At 53.6% G+C, this 20,111-nt stretch overlaps 1 protein-coding gene across 2 annotated transcripts; it reads right to left on the minus strand.

Moving 5' to 3' along the window:
* Nucleotides 1–561: 561 nt before the first annotated feature.
* tecrb (trans-2,3-enoyl-CoA reductase b) lies at nt 562–16,944 on the minus strand. 2 transcript variants are annotated; one of them, XM_028822690.2, is made up of 12 exons: nt 16,890–16,944; nt 5,037–5,087; nt 4,505–4,556; nt 4,324–4,368; nt 2,720–2,823; nt 2,516–2,631; nt 2,333–2,438; nt 2,175–2,247; nt 2,043–2,086; nt 1,871–1,928; nt 1,702–1,790; nt 562–1,382 (listed from the first exon to the last, which is right to left on the minus strand). In XM_028822690.2, the coding sequence occupies exons 1-12, from the start codon at nt 16,902–16,904 to the stop codon at nt 1,209–1,211; spliced, it is 927 nt and encodes a 308-aa protein (XP_028678523.1). In that variant the 5' UTR covers nt 16,905–16,944; the 3' UTR covers nt 562–1,208. The 2 variants fall into 2 exon arrangements, with proteins under 2 accessions (XP_028678523.1, XP_028678522.1); XM_028822689.2 differs by lacking the exon at nt 16,890–16,944 and having other exon boundaries at nt 5,037–5,289.
* Nucleotides 16,945–20,111: the final 3,167 nt, after the last annotated feature.

The following is a 20,111-nucleotide window of genomic DNA, read 5'->3' on the forward strand; positions in this document are numbered from 1 at the left end:
GCTTAGAGGGTCCCAAATTCAGTCCTGGGGGGGGTTCCAGTGTGGATGTTTACTGGCACGCCGTTCACCTCATTGTGGGCATCTCGTGTCTATTAGGAAGGGGAGAATGTGGGGCCACCTGGGACCAGGAAGGACAAGTGACAAAAAGGGGGGGGGGGCACATAGGAGTGGGCAGTATGCCAGCTGATGAAACTTCATGGAAGCGTGGGGCCGAGCTGGCAGGAGGTGGCGAATACCCAGAGTGCAGTGCTGGGTTTGGGGGGCAGTGGGAGGAGCTTCTGTACTCCTCAGCCCCGCCCACTGCATCACATGACGGACAGAGGGGCCGGCGCAGACTCTTCAGAGGTCTTCTTGAATTCGACTGTTCTGGTGGTCTGCCCGTGTGCCCCCCGTCGGTGTTTGACCATTCGAGGATGACGCCCAACTAGCTGGGGCATTTCAAGCCACAGTAAAAATACAAAGTGGTCTCCCCGTTGGGCACAGCCCCAAAGACCCCAGCGCATCGCGCCTCACCAGGGCGGGGGTCCAAACACACACAGACACACACATGTCCTCGACACAAACTTGGAAACGTCGTTTATTTCAACTGAGGACAAAGATGAGCAACAAAACAAAAAGAGGAGCCGAGTGAATGAACAGACGCCAGGAGCTGCTCTGCCAGGCTGGGCACTGCCACCCTCACCCAACACACGAGTGTCAGGTCTGTCCATTCACTAAACAAACTGAAGGGCAGCCAATGAAGTGCCAGGCCCCATGGCATGGATGGTCCCAGAGGACTGTGGCTGTACCAGCCCACTGTGTAAAAACTGCCATCCCCGGGCACCATTCAGGTGTGCCAGCTGCCATCCTTCACCTGACCCCTTCAGAGCCCGCTGGCCACTCTGCTGTACGGCTAAGCCCACCACGAGGTCCCTGTCTCTTCTCCTCAACACTCCCGACTTGCACTTCAATCACCAAAGCTGCCCGGGCGCCTGTGGCAAAGCTCTGCTCCTGGTGGGCTACACAAAAGACACGCAAGGGGGGGAGGGGGTTTGGGGGGGCAATGATACCTCAGTAAAAACGACACACTGCAGTCACGGGCACAGGCCCAAAACTTGGCATAGTCGTACCACCAGTGCCAGTGTCAAAACGGTTCTCGTCTCCTCCCTGGCATGCGGAGGCTGCAATTCACTTGTGGGATGCCAGGGGCGATGATGGGGGCTCAGTCTCTACAGCATGAAGGGCAGGATGGGGGAGCGCAGCGGCGGGTAGTCGCGGAACTCCTTCAGGTAACTGCGGTGCTTCCCCTTTGCCCAGATGGTCATCTGAATGAAGCCCACCAAGGTGAAGAAGGCCACAGGCAGACACTGCGTCATCACTGTGAATCCCACCCAGGAGCCCACCTGTGGGGACAATCAAGAAAAAACAAACAAGCCGTTGGCACAAGCAGACAGAAGGCCTGAAACACCCTGAAAACACCGGGCAGTGTCCTGGGCACCCACAGTAGTGGTCATAACCACTGGTCACAGTGCACCCACAGCCCCCCCACTTCATGTGCACTCGACACCAGGACAATGTGTGGGCAGCAGGGGGCAACCTCTGACCATCTCTACAGGTGGGCCGTGGCATCAAACCACACAGCATATGACTGCACGAGGGACACTCTCTATAGAGGAGAACCACCCCCCGTGATGCCACCCAGCAGATGGGCACAGCACTCACCTCGTAGGTGTAGTTCGGGCAGGAGACCAGCAGGAAGAGCCAAGTGAAGGGGTTCTTGGTGGGGTACGGGATCTTCCTGGTCTTGGAGCCTGCGACGGACAGTCAAAGGTGAAAGGTCAGGGCTGGGCAGTGCCACAAGCGGGCCTCGTCGAGGTACCTGGCACCTTACCTGGAGGTCGGAGGTTCCTCAGCGCGATGTGGATGGAGAAGTTGCCAATCTGACAGAACTGCAGGGAGGGACAAGAGGGGTGGAGATGAGGAGGAGGAGGAGGAGGAAGGCCAACGTGTCCAGGGGCTCGGCCCACAAGCAGCGGTGACCCACCTCAGTTGGTACTACTTACCAGAAAGATGACAAGTGCCACTTTAATCTGCTCTTCACCGTAAGCTGCAGGAAAATGAGAGAGAAGGGAATCAGCAAAGTGGCATCAGTGCCAGCTAGCGAGCACGGCATGCTGGGTGAGCCTGGCACCTACCCGGCGGCGTGTACAGAGGGTGGTTTATGTAGTAGGCCATCCACGCCGCAAAGCCCCAGTAGTAGGCGCAGTTCTGCAGAAAGAGCAGCAGTTGGTTACAAGAAGCCGAATCGCGCGCCAGGGGCTCACCTGGCCTGCTAACTCTGGGCATTTCGTACCTTGAAGATGTTCCTCAGTGGCATGGTGCCATGCGAGAAGCGGTGCACAAACAGCGTCTCCAGCAGCCTCTTGACGTAGTGGAAACTGTGGCACATGCAGGCGAGGCTGACGGATGGAGAGGAAGAGAACAACGTTAGACCGGGCGCCGTGCCACCCACCCACCCGTCTGTCCGTCCACTTACTGCACGACCCAATGCTTGCTCGTGGTGAAGTCGTATTTTGGGCTGTAGATGAAGGGCACCCTGAAGTAGAACATCAGGTAGATGAGAAGAGGCCCAGCATACTCGGTGAGGAAGACCTACGGCGAGAGAAGGCCGCGTGAGGCCAGCAGGCACCTGGCGCCAGGGAGCTAACTAGCCAGGCGCTCGCCACAGATGAGCACTCACCGTCACCCAGCTGATCTGCGCTCCCAGGTCTCTGAAGTACAATGTAGCCGTCGTGCCAACCGGCAGGTTCTGTAAGATGTCTTCATCTTTAAGGGACTTTCCCTCTGTGGAAATAAAATGCAGACCGCCGGTGAGGGGCCAACGGGCGGAACTCCACGAGTGCGGGCGCCCAGCATCCTGGGCAAAAAGATGACACCACCCAGACTGTTTGTCACTTCTGTCATTGGTTGGCTTTGCCATTTTGTGCCTCATTTCCAAACTGTGAATGCCAATTCCCCGTTGCCATCAGGTGGCAGCCGCAAGGGGGCAGTTTTACCAGCCTGACAATCAACTCGGATGGTGCCAACATCTCCCACGGATTCTGAGAGCAGTCAGTGCTGCAAGGGGGCTTTTAGATCGGTCAGAGACACTCATCAGTGCCAGTCAGTGCCCGGGTCCTACCAGCCCTTTAAATACGCACTGTGCCCCAAAGTGACCTACTGCCCGTGCCCATCCCGAGCAGGACAAAAGACAAGGTGCTGTGAGAAAGTATTTGCCCCCTCCCCGATGTCCCTGACTTGTGAATTTGTCACAATGAATGACTTCAGATCTTCAGGAGGAAGCACCTGCCACCACCTCTGAAATGCCACTTAGACGATTCAGGCACTTGTACTGCCGCTGTGAAATAGTAATCGCCCCCTTAGTTCCTCACTCAAACGCGGTGAATGGAAGCCCCCCACAAGTTGACCGCCACCACCAGCTTTCTAGGGATCAGCAGAAAAAAAAGTCATTGAAACGACCCAAGCAGGAAAGGAGCAGAATGGCATCTGCCATCTCCAATGGAGGACATCGGGAACAAAGGGCAGCCTGCCAAAATGACCGCAAGGGCACAGTGAGGACTCCTTTAAGGACCTCCAGTCTGAGGAAAAGTGGGATTCATGGGACAGGAAACTGGCAGACAAGGGGGACGCCATCTGAATGACGTAATGGCAGCCGAGGCCAAAGTCAAACTCTGTGGACGGCACGGCCCCCTCTGTGTGTGGAGCTTCAGACCCACCGTCCAGTAAACCTGGCGCTGCCACTGCTTGGGAGACTCGGTGTCAGTGGCCAGGACATCCTGAAGGACCACTCAGGTGGGGGGCTATGTGACAGGAGCCGAAGAAAGGGCCCAGAAATGGTGACCTGAACCCGACACAAGCAGCTGGCGCTCACCAACCTCACCAACCTGTCTGAGGTCAAGCGGGGCCAAGTGACGTCACATGACAGGAAGGTGTGAAGTAGCGGACCTCTGGGGTCGAGGACTCTGGGGGGGGGGGGGGGTTGGGGTATTCACGTTGATCCCCTTCTCTAAGATCCGAGGCCATTGTGTCAAATACGCAGAAATGGAGACGAGGTGGACGGGCACTGGGGGGCTACAGGGGGGTGTCGACTGCTCGAAATTCAGAACATGAAACCCAAAAGTGACAGAAATAAACGGAGAGCGTCGAGCAGTGAAGCAGACACCCATGTCTGGTGGTGGGCTTCCTCCATGACCACCCAACAGGTAACACAAAGCCAGCTGGCACAGCTCTGACTGGCACATCTCCATTCCATCACTTTTGTTTTCCCACAGGTGGCACACTTACTGGGGTCCAGCCGGATAGACTGCCGCGCCGGGTACCACTGGGCATCTGAAACCAAACAAATAAACAAAAAAGTCAGAGATGCCCACACTCAGTGTGCCACGCAATGGTGGCAGCTAGAGTTTTGCCCTTCTTTTCAGACCAAATCAGAAATGAGAGTATGAAAAAATAAAGAGGGTCTTACGAGATTTGTGGAACATCCCTTTGATCTCCCCGACTGTGGCGGTGGGCTCCACCTGCAAAACACAAGCACAAGGCCTGAGCCGGGGGTCCCCACACGAGGCTTGCCAGCAGGGCGGCGCTGTGACGCACCACACAGCCAGCGGCCTAAACACTTGCGTTTCGGGATTCCAGGCTTCATGCCCTCTCTGATACCACTGCCACAAGAAGCCTGGCACACCTCGGGCACATCACTCGGCAGCAAGACCACCGGGACAGGGTCCGGTCCACAAGCAGCAGGCACCCTTATTAGAAAGGAAAGTGAGCTGAGGAGACCCTCGAGAGTCGAGCAAAGTGTGGCATCAGGACCCCCCCCCGAGCGCTCGTCTCGCCCCCCCCCCCCACAGTGGCGAGTCCTCCAAGCCTCAGAAGACAAGCCAGCGGGCCCAGGGGGGGGGGGGGCTGTGATCCCCCCCCACCGACAAGTCACAACATCCTAACCCCCCCACATAAAGGGGGTCCCAAATTAAAAAGGCGTGTGACCCCGGGGGGCTTACCTTATCCAGGAAGCACAGCTTCTCCTTGGTCTTGGCATCCAGGATCTCCACCTCAAAGAAAACAACAGCTTTTTTAGTCTTCTTGGGTTTGGACGGGCGCTTCTGTGCCACGGGGGCCGCCATCCCGTTGGCAGCCTTCTTGGGGGGCTGACTCGCCTCTAAAGCCACCGCGTTGATGTCCATATTCCCACAAAGCCCACGCCTGCCTGCCTATCCGGTGCCCCCTGCTCGTCTCGTCGTCGGACTGCGGCGGTCCCAGCACGGCGGTCCAAGGCGGCGTGGCAGTGGGGGGGTTGGGGGGGCAGGAGGCACATTTCTGCTCCTTGCTGCTTCTGCACTGCGCTGAAGGTGAAACTCGATAGGCACTAAAAATAGCCCACTCGGGCACCGTCCCGAAGGCAGGCCGACTTACAAGATGGACTCGGAGGCGCTGACTGAGGAAGCGCAGACGTGCTGCCCCTTAGACTGCCTGGCAGCTGTGCCCGCACTGCAGGACCAGGGGCACAAGAGAAATACGAGGTGGGTGAGAGCAGGGGGCCCAATCCCACCATGCGCTATGCCAACCACAGGCTGGCCAGTGCACAGCTGGGCACACCATCCGCCAATCCACGCCACGCCAGTGCTGAGATTACAGCATATACACCTGCCCAGTCCAATTCTTGGCAGCACTGGGCACAAAGTGGATGCCAGTCCATCACATGACAAACCTTCACGCTTGGCCAGTCACCTCAACACAACAATTTTGGGGATGTTGGAGGAGAAGCCCCCCCGAGACGCGAGGAGAACATGCCAACTGCACGCAATGCCAATCACCATGCCACCTCACTGCCCATGACAAGCAGCAGGATAGCAATGCCCGCCCTTTGGTGCAACAGCTATGTGACTATGGAACTCCTGACATCTGCGGGACCCCAGAGGGCAACAGTAGGCAGCTGTGCCCACTGAACTAATGCCAAGTCAGCATCCATGCCAGCACCCCCTCTCTTACTTTTTTCCATTTTCTTTCAAATTTTGAATTGCATGTGCACTACGGTGGCACTGAAATTCAAGCAATGGAGAAAGGTGGGCAACACCATTAAAAGGGCATCGTGTGCGGTGAACAAAAGTGAAAGGGCACAAACAGTACCAACGAAGGAAGAAGACGTGAAGAACTGGCAATAGAACTGAGGCGCTGCCCTGGCACAAAGACTGGCAGCCCTCAGAACAATAAGAAGGACATGTCACTGCCCTGGGCATGCAGTCACATGATGTCACCTTGAATGTCCCACATTATTAGCACTGCTGAAGACTGAGGCCAGCGGGCACTGCCATCCAATGCCATTTGTAGCTGTACAAGACAATCCCCACTATGTGCCTCTCGCACCCCAGGCTCACGCTGGCACCCCCTCCAGGGTGGGTTTCTGTGTTGTCTTGCCCAGCAGACCAGCGTGGGCTCATTTCCTTTACGTGTACCCAGCTATCATCGACCCCCCATTCAGTTGTGATTCCACTGCACTTTACCAGGCTGATGGGGGGGCTCCCCACAGCTCGCCATCGGTGGGCCACAGCAGGTCTAAAAGGGGGCTCACCAGCTGAGTTGCCCTGTAAATGCCAAACCAACACTTGTGTGGTGAAGCTGCCATGGTGTGCGGCCACAGCCTGTGTATGTGAAGCATGAAATGCCAGCTCTGCCACAACAGGAGATGCCAGTGTGGATGCCAAGCACTGCCATGTCAGGTTTTTTAGACAAGTCCCCGCCACAAGCCCAAGAAGTGCCGCTGTTTATGCCCCCCCATGCGGGCTGGCAGCCTGGACTGTGACCTCGGGTGGGATTGCATTCCAAGAATTCGCTTCCTGTGCCGTGACGGCCTCACACCTTCCAGGGTGCCGTCTGCAGATTATTTATAGACCACCAGCCCGCCCGCCCACCCGCCAGCGCAGGCACAAGCTCAGAAGGCAGACGGGCGCAAGGCTGGCACATCACTTAGGTAAGAGTGGCGCCGTGCTGGGAATGCGGAGCGGACTGATGAGAGCTCAGAGCTGCGGTGGGTGGTCTGGGGTGCCCAAGGACAGGGGCTGTGGGGGTCTCACCTAGTTCGAGATGACAGAATACGTGCAGGAGGGCGAGGGACGTTAACTGGAGGTCCACACTGCATGGGCACAAAGTTTAACACTCCGTCAAACCGGGCCTGGCACTGTAGTTGGTGTGGGCCAAGCGGGTTAGAAGGATACGCCCCCAATAGAGCGGGCACATCTCGATACTTTGTGGGACTATGACGATGACTTAAAGGACATGTTTGTTAAAAGCTCGTCGACAGGACAACATGAAACAGAAAAGTCGCCAATCCGAGTAACCCTGGGCACAAACGGAGGGACAGGAGGGGGGCACTTTGGCGCAGCACAGCAGAAACACTCGAGCGCCAGCGTCCGAGACAAACAATACAATCAAACACAAAGGCGACCTGAGCGTGACGGGCACAGAGAATAGCAACTGCTCTGGGGGTCAAAAGCCAAAGGGTCTGCCAAGTACCACGCGGGAAAGGGAAAACGAGAAAAACGACCAATCAAAAGCACCAAGTGGCTCCGGATCTCCTCCTCGGTGTCCCCTCATTTGTGTCATCAAAGTGGGCTGAGGAGTTGCCTTTGGCCTTTGTGACGTCGTCCTTTAAGCACAGCCACACGATGACGATGGTCCACCACAAGGCTGCTTCATCCCCGGCACCCTGGTGGGCTACAGGAGACCCTCAAGGCGTGTTGGGACTGACTGGCAAACCCGACAACAAGCGAGATATCCTGGTAGACGCCACGCATCCCGCTCTCCTAAGACCCCAAGTGAAGACCACTGGCATCGCACTGTCCAACCCCATGAGTGCAGGTGCCCATAGCATGACATCCCCTACCTCAGCGGTTTCATGTGGAGAATCGAGCTGGGCAGAAGACTGGCACAGTAGGCGCACCCACATGTCCGTCCAGGCCAGCAGGGATTGGCATTTAAGATCCAAAGTGACAGGAAATGCCCGCACCCAAGAGAAACACGGGCATCGAATCAGGCGAGTACAGGGTGCAAATGACAGCAGTCAGGTGGCGCTTGTGAGGAGACCCCACCCTTAGAGGGCAGGTGGGCATCCAGCGCCATAAACTGAGAGACTTGAGGAGACTCAGCGACATGTGAAGATGAGTGGCGCCATCCTGCTGTGCCAATGCAGCCAGTCAGGGCTTGGTGTGTAGGAGCTCCCCTGAGATACGGAGACCACCCGGCACTCTGCCCTCAAACCAATGTCGTAACGTGTAGGCAGCATGGCAGCTCAGTACAGGGCAGCGTGAGAGACAGAAGGCATGTGGGGTGTGCAGAGGCAGCTGTGTGGCACCAGCCACGTGCCCTACAGAGGCGAGAATGTGCCAACTACAGGCGAGTGCCAGCAGACGGCTGGTTCAGTGGCCCACCAGGACAACACCTCATTTATGGGCTTTGATCTGAACGATGAATCAGGGCCAGCCCGCACTGTAGCGCCCACCCCAGAGTCGTCACCAACGCTGCCCGCACACTTGGGAGCCTTTAGTCGCAGTGCCCGTCCCGTTGGTGGTCTTTGGTCAGAATGATAAAAACGCACGAACACAAACGCATTCAGTTTCACCCCAAACGATCAGCAGGAGCCCGAAGACTTCAACGAGACCACCTGGCGCCGTTACACTTCTGGAACGCCATCACCGCCCTCGCCATCCACAGCCACGCGCCGTAGGCCTTTCAAGATGCCGTTTGGTGGCTGAGTGGGGGGTTTGCTCCAAAAACAAAACGTTTTCTTTGAATGCAAACAGAGACCCCGCACTTCGGCGAGTTTTCTGACGCACCGCGTATCACGTTGGCAGCCACACTGGCACCTGGGGACTCCTGGCGTTCCTGGCGCTAACGTAAAATAAAGTGCACACCCTAAAATCAGAGCTACCTTGTAGTTGGCGCACAGAACAGAAAAGTCTTTGTGCCCGCCAATGCCAGCGTGCACAGCATGAAGGTGGCAGACACTCAGTTGGTTAATATTTAAATTAACGTTCTCCCAAATATCTCGAGCCCACCCTCATCTTCAGACTCCCACCATCCACTCCATGCCCGCGATACCAAAGACGAGGTGGGCCGCCCTGCCATTGCCGACTCGCAGTCAACGAGTTAAACCATAAAGGAGAAGCAGCGACGCCACCCAGCGCCAGGACGGGAGGCCCACCATCTCGTTTGGCGGGCAGTGACGGGGACATGAAATGTGTCCTGCCTGTCTGAACTGCCCACCACAGCTGGTCATTCTGGACCCCTTCAGGGTGGCGAGCACACTGGTGCAAAGATGGCCGCCATCCTGTCGTCCAGGTGGGTGCTGCCCATTAGTGGTGCTGGAAGTGACTGCCCACTATATGTATGCCATAGGCATGTACACAATTATTATTATTATTATTTGCAAATAAAAATTGGCCACAAAGGCGTCTCAAACCCGCACAGTGAAGGCCGTGCCCCCTGACTGCACCCACACCCCCACACCGCTGGTCCGGGCACTCAGGCAGTGACTCAAGGGCACGGTGTGCCATGCAAACTAATGGAAAAAACTGCACATCAGTAGGTGGGCTGGAGGACAAATGTGACCCTGAGTGTGCCACAAGTGCCACGAGCGCAGAGCACATGATGGCAGGAAATTCCCGGCCAGTGACTCAGGGCCAGCGTAAGCGTCAGAGCAGCAGGTGGGTGCCATTCAGGCAGCGAGCCCACCCAACACACGAGCTGCATGGGTAGCGCCACCTACCGACTGTGCGGAGCGTGTTGTGCTGCCCCTCCAGCCTCTGTCGAGTTATAAATAAGAGCAGCGCCCGCCCGCCCGCGCGGAGGTCAAAGAGAGTCCTGCAACCTTATCCTGCCCCAGAGGGGCCGCGTAACCCGATGCCCTCCTCGCTGCTGACTTCACATCAACAGCTTCCATTCCAGAAGGCTGAAAGAGGACATTAACAGGTTGTTGGCAGCCGTCACATCAACGCCAGGGCAAGCACGGAATGGCCACCGCAGGGCGCCACCAACTCAAAGCCAGCGCTGTTTCATTCTGTGCTAATCTCGGGGCAACAGCAGGCACAACAGGGGACCAGGTGGGCACGTCACCCGCCGAGTACGATGTGGGTGACTACTGCAGATGGGACATGGCCGCCTCTGTAAAGTGCCACACGTTACTGAAACGGAGGACCTCGCGTGTGAACAAATACATGGGGGCTTCCATTACAGTCGAGGGGGCCGAAAAGGGCACAGTGCAAAATTAAAAAGCGAAGGCGGCTCGGGATGGCACTTTGTCAGGCAGGCTTGGCGTTGCCATCGGTGCAGGGGCTCTACTTGACATGTCACCGCTGCTCTGTGCACTTTGATAACGTTGTCATCACCTCGGCGCTCCTCACCCCGAGAGGTCACTGCTGGCACTCGCCGTGCTGCCCTGATGAATGCCTTAGTCCTGAAGACCCTCCTGCTGTCCTCGTCCCGGACCCTCAAAGTGATGCCACTCAGCTAACACGACACCAGGACGTTAAACAGAAGGTGAGAAATGAGACCACTGCTTCCGGCAAGCGCTTGACCGAGACCCTCACTTTGACAAAGGACACCCAGTGCAGTTTTCACGGCCATCTTGGTCACCTGGCGTGTGTTTGCCATTTCTGGTCAGACTCTGTGCCCCCCACGATACCCGCCGCTCGCTCGCCCCCTTCGTCAGCTGGACCGTCACGTCTCCATTGGATGTTGTTGATTCTTTTTGGTGTCTTTGTGACCCAGAATCCCTGCTGATCGTCCCCCTTGGGGACATTTGCCTAAGCTGCCAGTGACAAGCGATGGTAAGATACCCGACACACCGCAGAGCGCCATTCCCCCTCGAGTCACCCAAAGATGCCACATTCTCGATACTCGACGTGAATGGCATTAGTGACCTTGTGGTGACAAATGTTCAAGTAAGTATTAAAGCAAACGTCCATTGGTGGGCCGGGGGGCTGCTGAAATGTACAAAACGGCTCGTCTGTGACAGGAGCCTCCGCCACGACGTCCCCACGGTAGGGGCTCTATAAGCACAAGCCGACTGGCAGCACTTTTTAAAAAAATGTTCTTTAATGTCTAAAGTGGAGTGGCACTGAGTGTTTCCAGGGCGGGCAGACACACTGGCATGACGGGCCCTGCTGAAACCACACTGACAGACGTGTATGAATGGCGCCATCTAGTGGCACACACACCTCAAAAGTTCAAATGTCCCACCTCAACACATGGCGCTCATCACTTGGCCGCTGCAAGCTCATAAAGTGCAGAAGAAGCCATGGGAGCTCCAGCACGGGGCACAAGATGGCACAGCGGGCACTTTAGTCGGCCGACAACGGCAAAGACCGGCACAACTGCTGGGCGTCCACGTTAGCCACTGGCACACCAGGGTGCTTTACAGCACAGACCTGCAGGGCATCCTGTTTGTCATACAATGAGTGACAGTGAAGACCCAAAGTCACAGGCCGGGCGGCCACAAGACCCCCATCACCAGCCTGACTGCCTCCGCCAACCCTTTGAGCTTAGCCAGCATGTGCAGGTGGCAATGCATTTGGCAAGTAGCAGCTGAATAGTGACAAATGTCACACGGTGTCAGATGAAATGAGTGACAGGCACACTAACGGGGGGTTTAATTATACAAATACCACTTGAATTAAACTGGGACCAGTTAAAGTGGCATCTCTGACATCATAGGCCGGCCAGCCAGCCATCTTCCAAACGAGAGCAGAGTCACGGGGAGGCGGGAGCTGAAACCCAGCAGGCACCAGGCATAAGGCAAGGGTGCCACTCTACTGACACTCGCACTCCAACTCCAGCCTGGCACAGACGTCAGCTTCAACAGCTGTGGCTACACAGGGACGGCGGGCACCACAGACAACGTCACACTGGTGAGGTGGAGGTGACCTGCGTGCCCAGTGTAGAGTGGGCCCACATTCAGACAGATTCGCTTTGACAGATTTGCCCAGCTGTGCGTCGCAGACCATCCATGCAGGCAACGTCCAACCGCACAGACCCCCGGGGTCCTGAAAGACCTTTAGAGACCCTGCTGGGAGGACACGGCGCGGTGAACACCAGGGCTTCATGTCTCCAAAGAGGCTGGCAGTGCTGCCATCAGTTATTCGAATGTCAACTTTACCCTTTGACAGGGTGGGCATCGACTCGCAGGTGGCACCCCCAATTCCACCACATGTTGTCACGTTCGATCAAAACAGGCGGACTACCGTATCCCATGGGGCTTTGCAAAGAACACCCAAATCACATGACGTCTCGTCTGACAGAGGACTTTTCAGAATTCAGTAACCCAAATGATGTGTGCCAGTACCTCAGACAAAATGCCCATCAGCGCCCCTCTCGTGGTATGACTCTGATGGCAGGTCTCTGCTCACTCGCTCACTCACACCGCTGCCAACATGGCACAAGACGTGGCGACCTCTTCTGTCCCACCTGCTCGGGTTAGGCTGCACGGCACTCTGGGTAATGAGCTATTGGCTCACACACCTAAGAGACGATCACAAAGGCTGTGCCCCCTTGGCACACCGATTCACTTCTTTCTTTATTTGCCTTTGCAAGTTTTCCAGGAATGGACGCTGAGACCGTTTACTAGGAACTCCACGTCCCCTGGCCTATACTGGCTCAGCTGGTTCATTGCCCGCTCCTGCTTTGGCACACAATAAGGTGGCAGACTCCTTCTGCAAAAGTAAACTGGTGAGGTCTGCAAACAGTGCCAATTAACACTCATTTCACGTGAAAGTGGTCTACAGCCAACACGTGGAGGGGTCTCACCGGGTATTCCAGCGGCTGCCCTTCCTCCCCACCTCAGTGAGTGCCACTCATACCTCCCTGCACTGCCAATGCGTTTCTTCTCTTTGCTGTACTCCTGAAAATTCACAATCTGTGGATGGCGTTTTGTATCCAAGGGATGGCACAACACCCCCCCCCCCCCCCAGAGGCATCAAAGCACACGCCTGCAGGAAACCAAGCTAAGAACTGTTTGTATGCCATCCTAAGAAATGCCAGGCACCCTAAAAGTAAAGCGTATTATCGTTGTTATTGTTATAAGGAGCGCGTGGGCCGCGGGTTCTGCGGAGGCTCGTCAACGGGGGTCTTACCTGCTGCCACAGCAACACAGACACCTTAAAAATGCTTCTAACTTGAGGTCTCTCTCTGACAGGATGCACCCATCCTGGGCATCAAGAAGAAAGGTCAGCAGTAACCCACCCTAACAAAACGACAAGCCCCCCGTGTATCTGTGTGTCCATCCAGCTGCTGTCTCCGTTACACGCCATTTGGTACTGGAGCTGTGGTAGTGCTTGTGGTGCGCCACCTGTTGGATTGAAACTCGCGATGCGTCTTCTTAGTAGTACATACATTCCAACAGATGGCGCACTGCAAATAATGCGCAACTTACTCCGATTTCAACCCGCTTTAGACGGGGAGCTCGGCAGGCGAAGGGATGTCACGTGGGTGTGAAGTTCCTGCTAAATCCTCCACTGTGCAGAAAATGACAAACAGTCACCAAGGTCAAAGGTCAGAGCAGGAAAAGCAAACAAAAGAGGGGAACAATCCTGGTGCCCAATTCAAATCTTGACAGACGACGGCACATCACGTGACCTCCCTGGCCCTGCATCTACAGCTCCTCCAAACGCCCCCCTCTTCTTATTTCACGGCCGGGGACCCTCTGCTGGAATGTCACCCCCTGGTGGCCGCGTCTCGTCTCCACGCACTGCGCGTTCCGTTTTTATCTTTCATGTTTAAGTGCCTTCTGTTAATCTTCGTCAGACTTCGCCTTCCTCTTGTGACGAGCGGTGGGCCGCCTCCTTCGTTTCTTTAGTCACCGTCTGCTCGGGGCTCCTCTGTACCTGCGCAGGTGGGCCACGAGGTCACCTTTCATGGATTCTCGTCACACCTTTCTTTCTTTCTCTTTGCCCCACAAGTACGTGAAGCTTCTTCTAAAACTCAGCGTGTTTTTGTGCTCTTCTTACATCTCTCTGTTATAATAAAGAAATCCCGCAATGAGACGAGACTTTGAGCCAAGAGATTTAAGAAATAAAAGACAAAGAGTAGAACGGCGTAAAGAATCCAGAAACGTTGGTGCGATAAACACGCAGAGCAGGTCAGAAATAACAAAGTGCGAAAACGGAAAATGTCACCGGAACGGCAAAAAGAGCTCGAATATACGGACAGAGGTGACAGGGCGACAAGAGTACGGAGATAATGTGCAGATTTCAAGTAGAAGTCGGAGACTTGCAGATCGTCTGATTCGTGTTGTCGTCAGGGGAAAGTCGGGTGCCATCCCAATGAAATCAAAAGATTTGTCGTTTGGTGAAAGTGAAATCCACACACGCGAGTGGCAGAGACGTGAAGTGGCTGGCACATAGTGCAGGCCATGGTGGCGAGTGAAGCCCCCTAGTCTTATATACAGACGTCTACGCCTGTCTGTCTGTCTGTCTGTCTGTCCCAGAAGTGAGAGGCGGAGTCAGGGTGAGGGCTCCACCTCCGAGGAAACAGAAAACTCGCTTAGCCGGTAACGTTGGCACAATGCGGTACCCCTTTGACTTCTCCTCCCGCCGCTAATGCCCAAGCGAGATGAGCCCGTTGGCAAATCGAATCCTCCTAGCAGAGAGAGAGAGACGCCCAGAGTCGTTCCTTTCAACGCCCGGCATTTCCATTTCTGTTCTGCCCGTTTCTAGCTGCCCGGCCTTCCACCCGTCGTTTCTTTATCAAATTCTCAGCCGCCCGAGTTCTTCTCTCGACTCACAGCTCGTCCTTCTTGGTTCTTCTACTTCAAGCGACTGCACAGGGTGTATTTTATTTTATTTTATTTATTTATTTATTTATTTATTTATTTTTACATTTCCCTTCCTCTACTCAGCGGGTCTGAAGGAGCCCCCCCACCCCCCCCCCGAGGGGTTCACTTTGTGCTTTACGGACGACTCTGGTGCCCTTCCTCTGACCTCACAACATCACACCATTCAGCCCCACAAGCTTGTCCTTCCATTTCACCTCCCAAATGACATCAAGTCCCTAACGTTGGACTGTCGGTCTCACTTACTGCATGTGCCCGTGCTTCTGTGTGTGCCAGACGTGCCCTTAACATCTGCATCTCCATCCGCGATGTACTTGGGTTTTAATTCCTGCAAACTCCAAAGGTGCTTTGTGATGCCACCTGCTCTACCTGTGCCCATTCCCTACAGGCGTGTGCCCTTCTACATATTTGTCACATTTAGCACTTGACACCTTTTCTCGTGTCTGTACAGTGTGAGGCCTGGCACCTGAGCCGACTAATGGGTGCCCGCTGGCGTCGGCCCTCCGGGGGGTGGCACTGCCCTGTACTGCTCATTAGACTCTGAGGAGCAGTGCTCTTATGCCTTTAAAGTAAAGATATGCTGCATTCTCTAGCCAAGCCACACCTCAAATAATTACAACTCTCTTACTTCACTTGAACCCAAATCAGCTTTGCTTAATGCCACTTCTGCGAGTCTCATTAGCGGGGCTCCTTCAAAAGGCCATCAAAACTGCGACTTTCCACCTAAGAGGACCCCGGGCACATTTTACAGCACAAAGGCAATAAATGGGAAAAAGTGAAAGCCGAGCACAGACGAGACCCCGAGATCATCTGCAGCCAAACCCCACGGCAGATTCAACTTCAAAAGGACGTGCGAGTGCCACGCTGACCCAACCACTCGCGGGCACTTTTCAAAAACACGGCCTGTCTTGGTATTTCACAGAAGTCAGTTTACTTGTTAACACCTCCAGAGAGTCACTTCATGAAAAGGCTTGAACGTCTTTAATGGGGGCCTCAAAAACAAGGAATACGCCACACAAGGACCTCGAGGGGTCTGTGATCAGACAGCGCGGCCCCTCCGACAAGCCCATCGCTGGATTAGCGCAGGCTGCACTGACAGGGCCTGGTGTGGGTTACAGAGGGCCAGATATTTATATCGGTGTGGACATGGAGACCCACCCGTACACGTCCTTGGGCGCGACATGCAACTTTTATACAGATCTGTAAGCCAACCGTGGACTTCCTTCAAATCCATGACATGGTACCTCAAGTGCCCGCCATTCCTCACCCCTTTATGTCCTTGTCCTCTACTGTGACAGGAGCTCCACACAACTAAACGGCAGGCCTTGTGGTTGCTCCATCACCATCAACACCTACACAGTCGATTTACATTTAAAAGCCGAGCCCGATTCGTTTTCTTTCCACAGTTTTATTTGCAGTAGTAGCAAAATTAAATAAGTTAACAAACGGCCTGTGCAGTTTCTGAAAATGACAATAGGAACAAATGAATAAGCTGGCATTTTGAGCAATACACCAACCTTCATTCATTCACTCACTCACACACACACTCGGAGTCACTTAAGTGCACAACACGGCCATTGTCACCCCCCTCACGTGCGCTTTTGGTCACTACACTCCAAGTGGACTTACGGCCTACGTGATTATTTGTGAACCCCTGCACCGCACTACCAATGGTGTTAAGGTCACACTTTGTCACCGCGTCCCGCATTTCCGACTACAACAATGCGCCAGCCTCAGCATGCGGCCATTTACTTTTCACGCCACTGTCGCCCATACGCGAGAAACGGGTGGACGCGAATGACCGCTGTGACAATGCCCTAAAACGCCGAGGCGACATTCTCTGAGTGGTTTGGCGACTTCTTCGCCTGGCCTTGAGCAATCAGCCCACTTAGTGCTGACTTTAACCCACAAGAGCGACGGCCTGGACTGTTGATAAGCAGTTATACTCGAACGACTTTTAAGGAGCACAACTGGCACAGCAGTGGGCACCGAACAAGCAAAACCCACAAAAACGAAGCCTAAAAATTTCCCTCACCTCGTAGTGCTTCATCTTGGCCGACAGTTAAGACACCGCCTCCTCTCGCGCCGACCTGACCCTCCGTACAGCCAATGGGCGCGAAGCAGTGCTTGGCGGCAGCCAATCGGATGAAGGCGCGAGCACGCACAAGCGTCGGCGGTTGAGCGGTTTGGTAATAAAAGGCAAACGCGTCTCTGGATGCTGCGATATAAACGTCAAATATTAATCTCCTCTCAGCGTATGGAGTTTTTTTTTCTTCAATGAATGAACGACGGCGGTTACACTCAAAGCTTTAGAAAACGAAACGAAACCCTGCGCCACTCTGTGCAGATTGTCCCTCAGGGCGCACCGTAGCTGTCAAAGCTTAACAATCAAACCCCCACACCTGCGCGTAGTTTGTCATTGTCGCGGTACGTGCCGCCAGGAGCGGCGTCGGCGCTGAACTTCGCGAGTTTATCTTGCTGAGTCTCAAACGTGTGTCGATTTTGATGATTATGCGTAATTCTTATACGAGTATTTCTGGGCCGGAGTAAGGAGACTAAAGGCCGCGTCACCTCTATGGAGATTACTCAATACATCGAAAATGCACATAATTGTGGTGATGCAGGAAGACACGTAGGCCTTGAGAAGTCCACACCGTAACGATGAGCTGCATTAGGATTAGGTGCCCGGCACAGCGACCCAGGATGGCGGAGCGGGGCACTCGGTCACACAGCCGCTCCAGAGTTCTTATCTCTGCCCAGTGGCTGTAGCTGCTCCTCCAAGCTGGGGGTCCCATTTCAGGCCAGTCATTGTCCGCACGTTCGACTAACTGAGCCTGGCTGGCTTGTGGATTTCAAGGTTTAAAGGTTTGTTTATGTTTACACGTGAAAAGTTCAAACTTGTCTTCTTAGTTCAATCCAATAATAATAAAAACAGGAATAGAGACGAGCAGATTAAAACTTACACAGAAATTCTACTAAACTATTTACGTCACTTGAAAACCAATCCTTATTTAACTACTTAATTTAATATATATGTGAATTTCCCCTTGGGATTAATAAAGTATCTATCTATCATATAGTGCCTTTCATATCTATCTATCTATCTATCTATCTATCTATCTATCTATCTATCTATCTATCTATCTATCTATTATATAGTGCCTTTCACATCTATCTATCTATTATATAGTGCCTTTCACATCTATCTATATCTATCACATAGCGCCTTCTATCTATCTATCTATCTATCTATCTATCTATTATATAGTGCCTTTCACATCTATCTATCTATCTATTATATAGTGCCTTTCACATCTATCTATCTATCTATTATATAGTGCCTTTCACATCTATCTATCTCTATCTATCATATAGCGCCTTCTATCTATCTATCTATCTATCTATCTATCTATCAGCGGTCTGACTGTGTGTTCCCACCTAAAGTACAGTATGACAGACTGATGGAGGATATTTGCACATGTGAAAAGCTCAACACGTTTGGACATTTTGAGTATCTCCAATATTCCTTATTAAAAAGTTGTACGGCCCTGGGAGTTTGTGGAGCGATGTGTGTGTCTCTGATTTTTGAAGTTCAGTGCTGCGTGTAGTGGATGGTGGCCACCATCGGTCGAGATGATCTCCAGTTTCTTCTCCACGGCCCCCTGACACACCACAATCCTCGACTTCAGCCCCGATTTCTTTCCCTGTCTGCGTGATGAAGCTGAAGGTGATGACAGACTGCATCGAGTTGCTGTAATGCAGAGAGGAGATCAGCGCTGAGTGCATTTTGAGTAGATGGGGTTTTATTTTTGTATTCCATTGAAGATTAATATCTCAGGTAGTTCCTACGTATTTCTATTCAGTTGCTATTTCCAAACAACGATGGCCGAACATGAAGATGCCCGTCTCTTAAAGTCGATTATATCGCTGCTTTAGTCTCTTTGACACTCTTCTTACGCCGCTCTACTAACAAGTCGTGGCTTTCCTCCTCCACAGATCCGCGTCCCATCACTGTGGGGTCTTCAGCCTACTGTATACGTGACAATGGAGCAGTGGTCACGAGTGAATAATACAAATAGTAATGGAGACAGAACGTGGCCCTGTATTTGAGAGAAGGACTTGTGCACATCGGCTGTCTGGGACTCCCTCATGTAATAAATGGGTTCACATTCCTGCTGTTGGATTTCTCATTCAGTATGTGAGTGTGGATGGCATTGAACGCTGAAGAAAACTCCAGAAATGACGCTGAAGATCTGATGTTTGATACCCAGCCGAGCATCTTCAGCACGCCGGCAGTGATCTTGAAATGACTTGAGGTCCGTGTTTTGATTTGTGTGCCCTATGGTGCCCTGTGCAGAGCCCACCCCTACCCAGTGCTGCCACGGTTATCTTTGTCCCAAGCAGCCCTGTCATTGATTGAAAATGGATGGAAGGAGAACACGGACATAACGCAAATTCCACCGATGGTGTCCAGGGCAGGGGAGGACAGAATGACCGGGTCATGTGGGGAACGGACAAAATACAAACAGACGGCAACATGGCGTGGATTTGATCGCAGGACCACAGAGCTGAGAAGCACAAGCACCACAGGACCGTATGTCACACACGGCAAACAAACGTTCACCAGTCTCCTCAATCGTACATCTCACATTCGACCAACCAAACAGATCAGTAATGGAATTCAATAAAGAAACGGGGGGGCAGCACACTGGACACCTCCGAGCAGATCTGCACCATCGAGGACTTAAGTGGGCAGAATGGGAAAATGGAAAGTAACAGCTGGCACACCGAGGGTCAGGGCAGCACATTGGGAGGGCGGTGGATTCCTTCTGTGTGTGTGCCAAGGCTGTTAGAGTTTCTCCTTTTTATTTTAGTTTTTATTTCCGTATTTAGTTTTAGTTTTCTGTCATCGTGTATTTTACTTTTAACTCTTTGAGGGCTGAATATTTTTTCCAAAAAACACAATGGTATCACTCCGAAATCCACATAAAACATCTGTGGCTGCCAGTCTGCCAAGAATGTGCGCCAGCAGGGCCGTTCTTAGCAGTTTGGGGGTCCTACATGGTTCAGAAATGTGCAGGCCCCAGATGGGGTGTTCTAAGAAAACATCTGGAAAAGGCCTGAGAAGAGCAGCAGGCCTACAGGTACACTTGTGTGTATGCAGAGTGCGAAAACATTCACTGTGTTCTGGTAAAGGCCGGCAATATGGGGATAGTCCATGATCTTATGGGGGTCTCTCTGAATGAACCCGAAACGA

The sequence above is a fragment of the Erpetoichthys calabaricus genome, chromosome 17, assembly GCF_900747795.2.
Source record: "Erpetoichthys calabaricus chromosome 17, fErpCal1.3, whole genome shotgun sequence".
In the NCBI taxonomy this organism is placed as follows: Eukaryota; Metazoa; Chordata; class Cladistia; order Polypteriformes; family Polypteridae; genus Erpetoichthys; species Erpetoichthys calabaricus.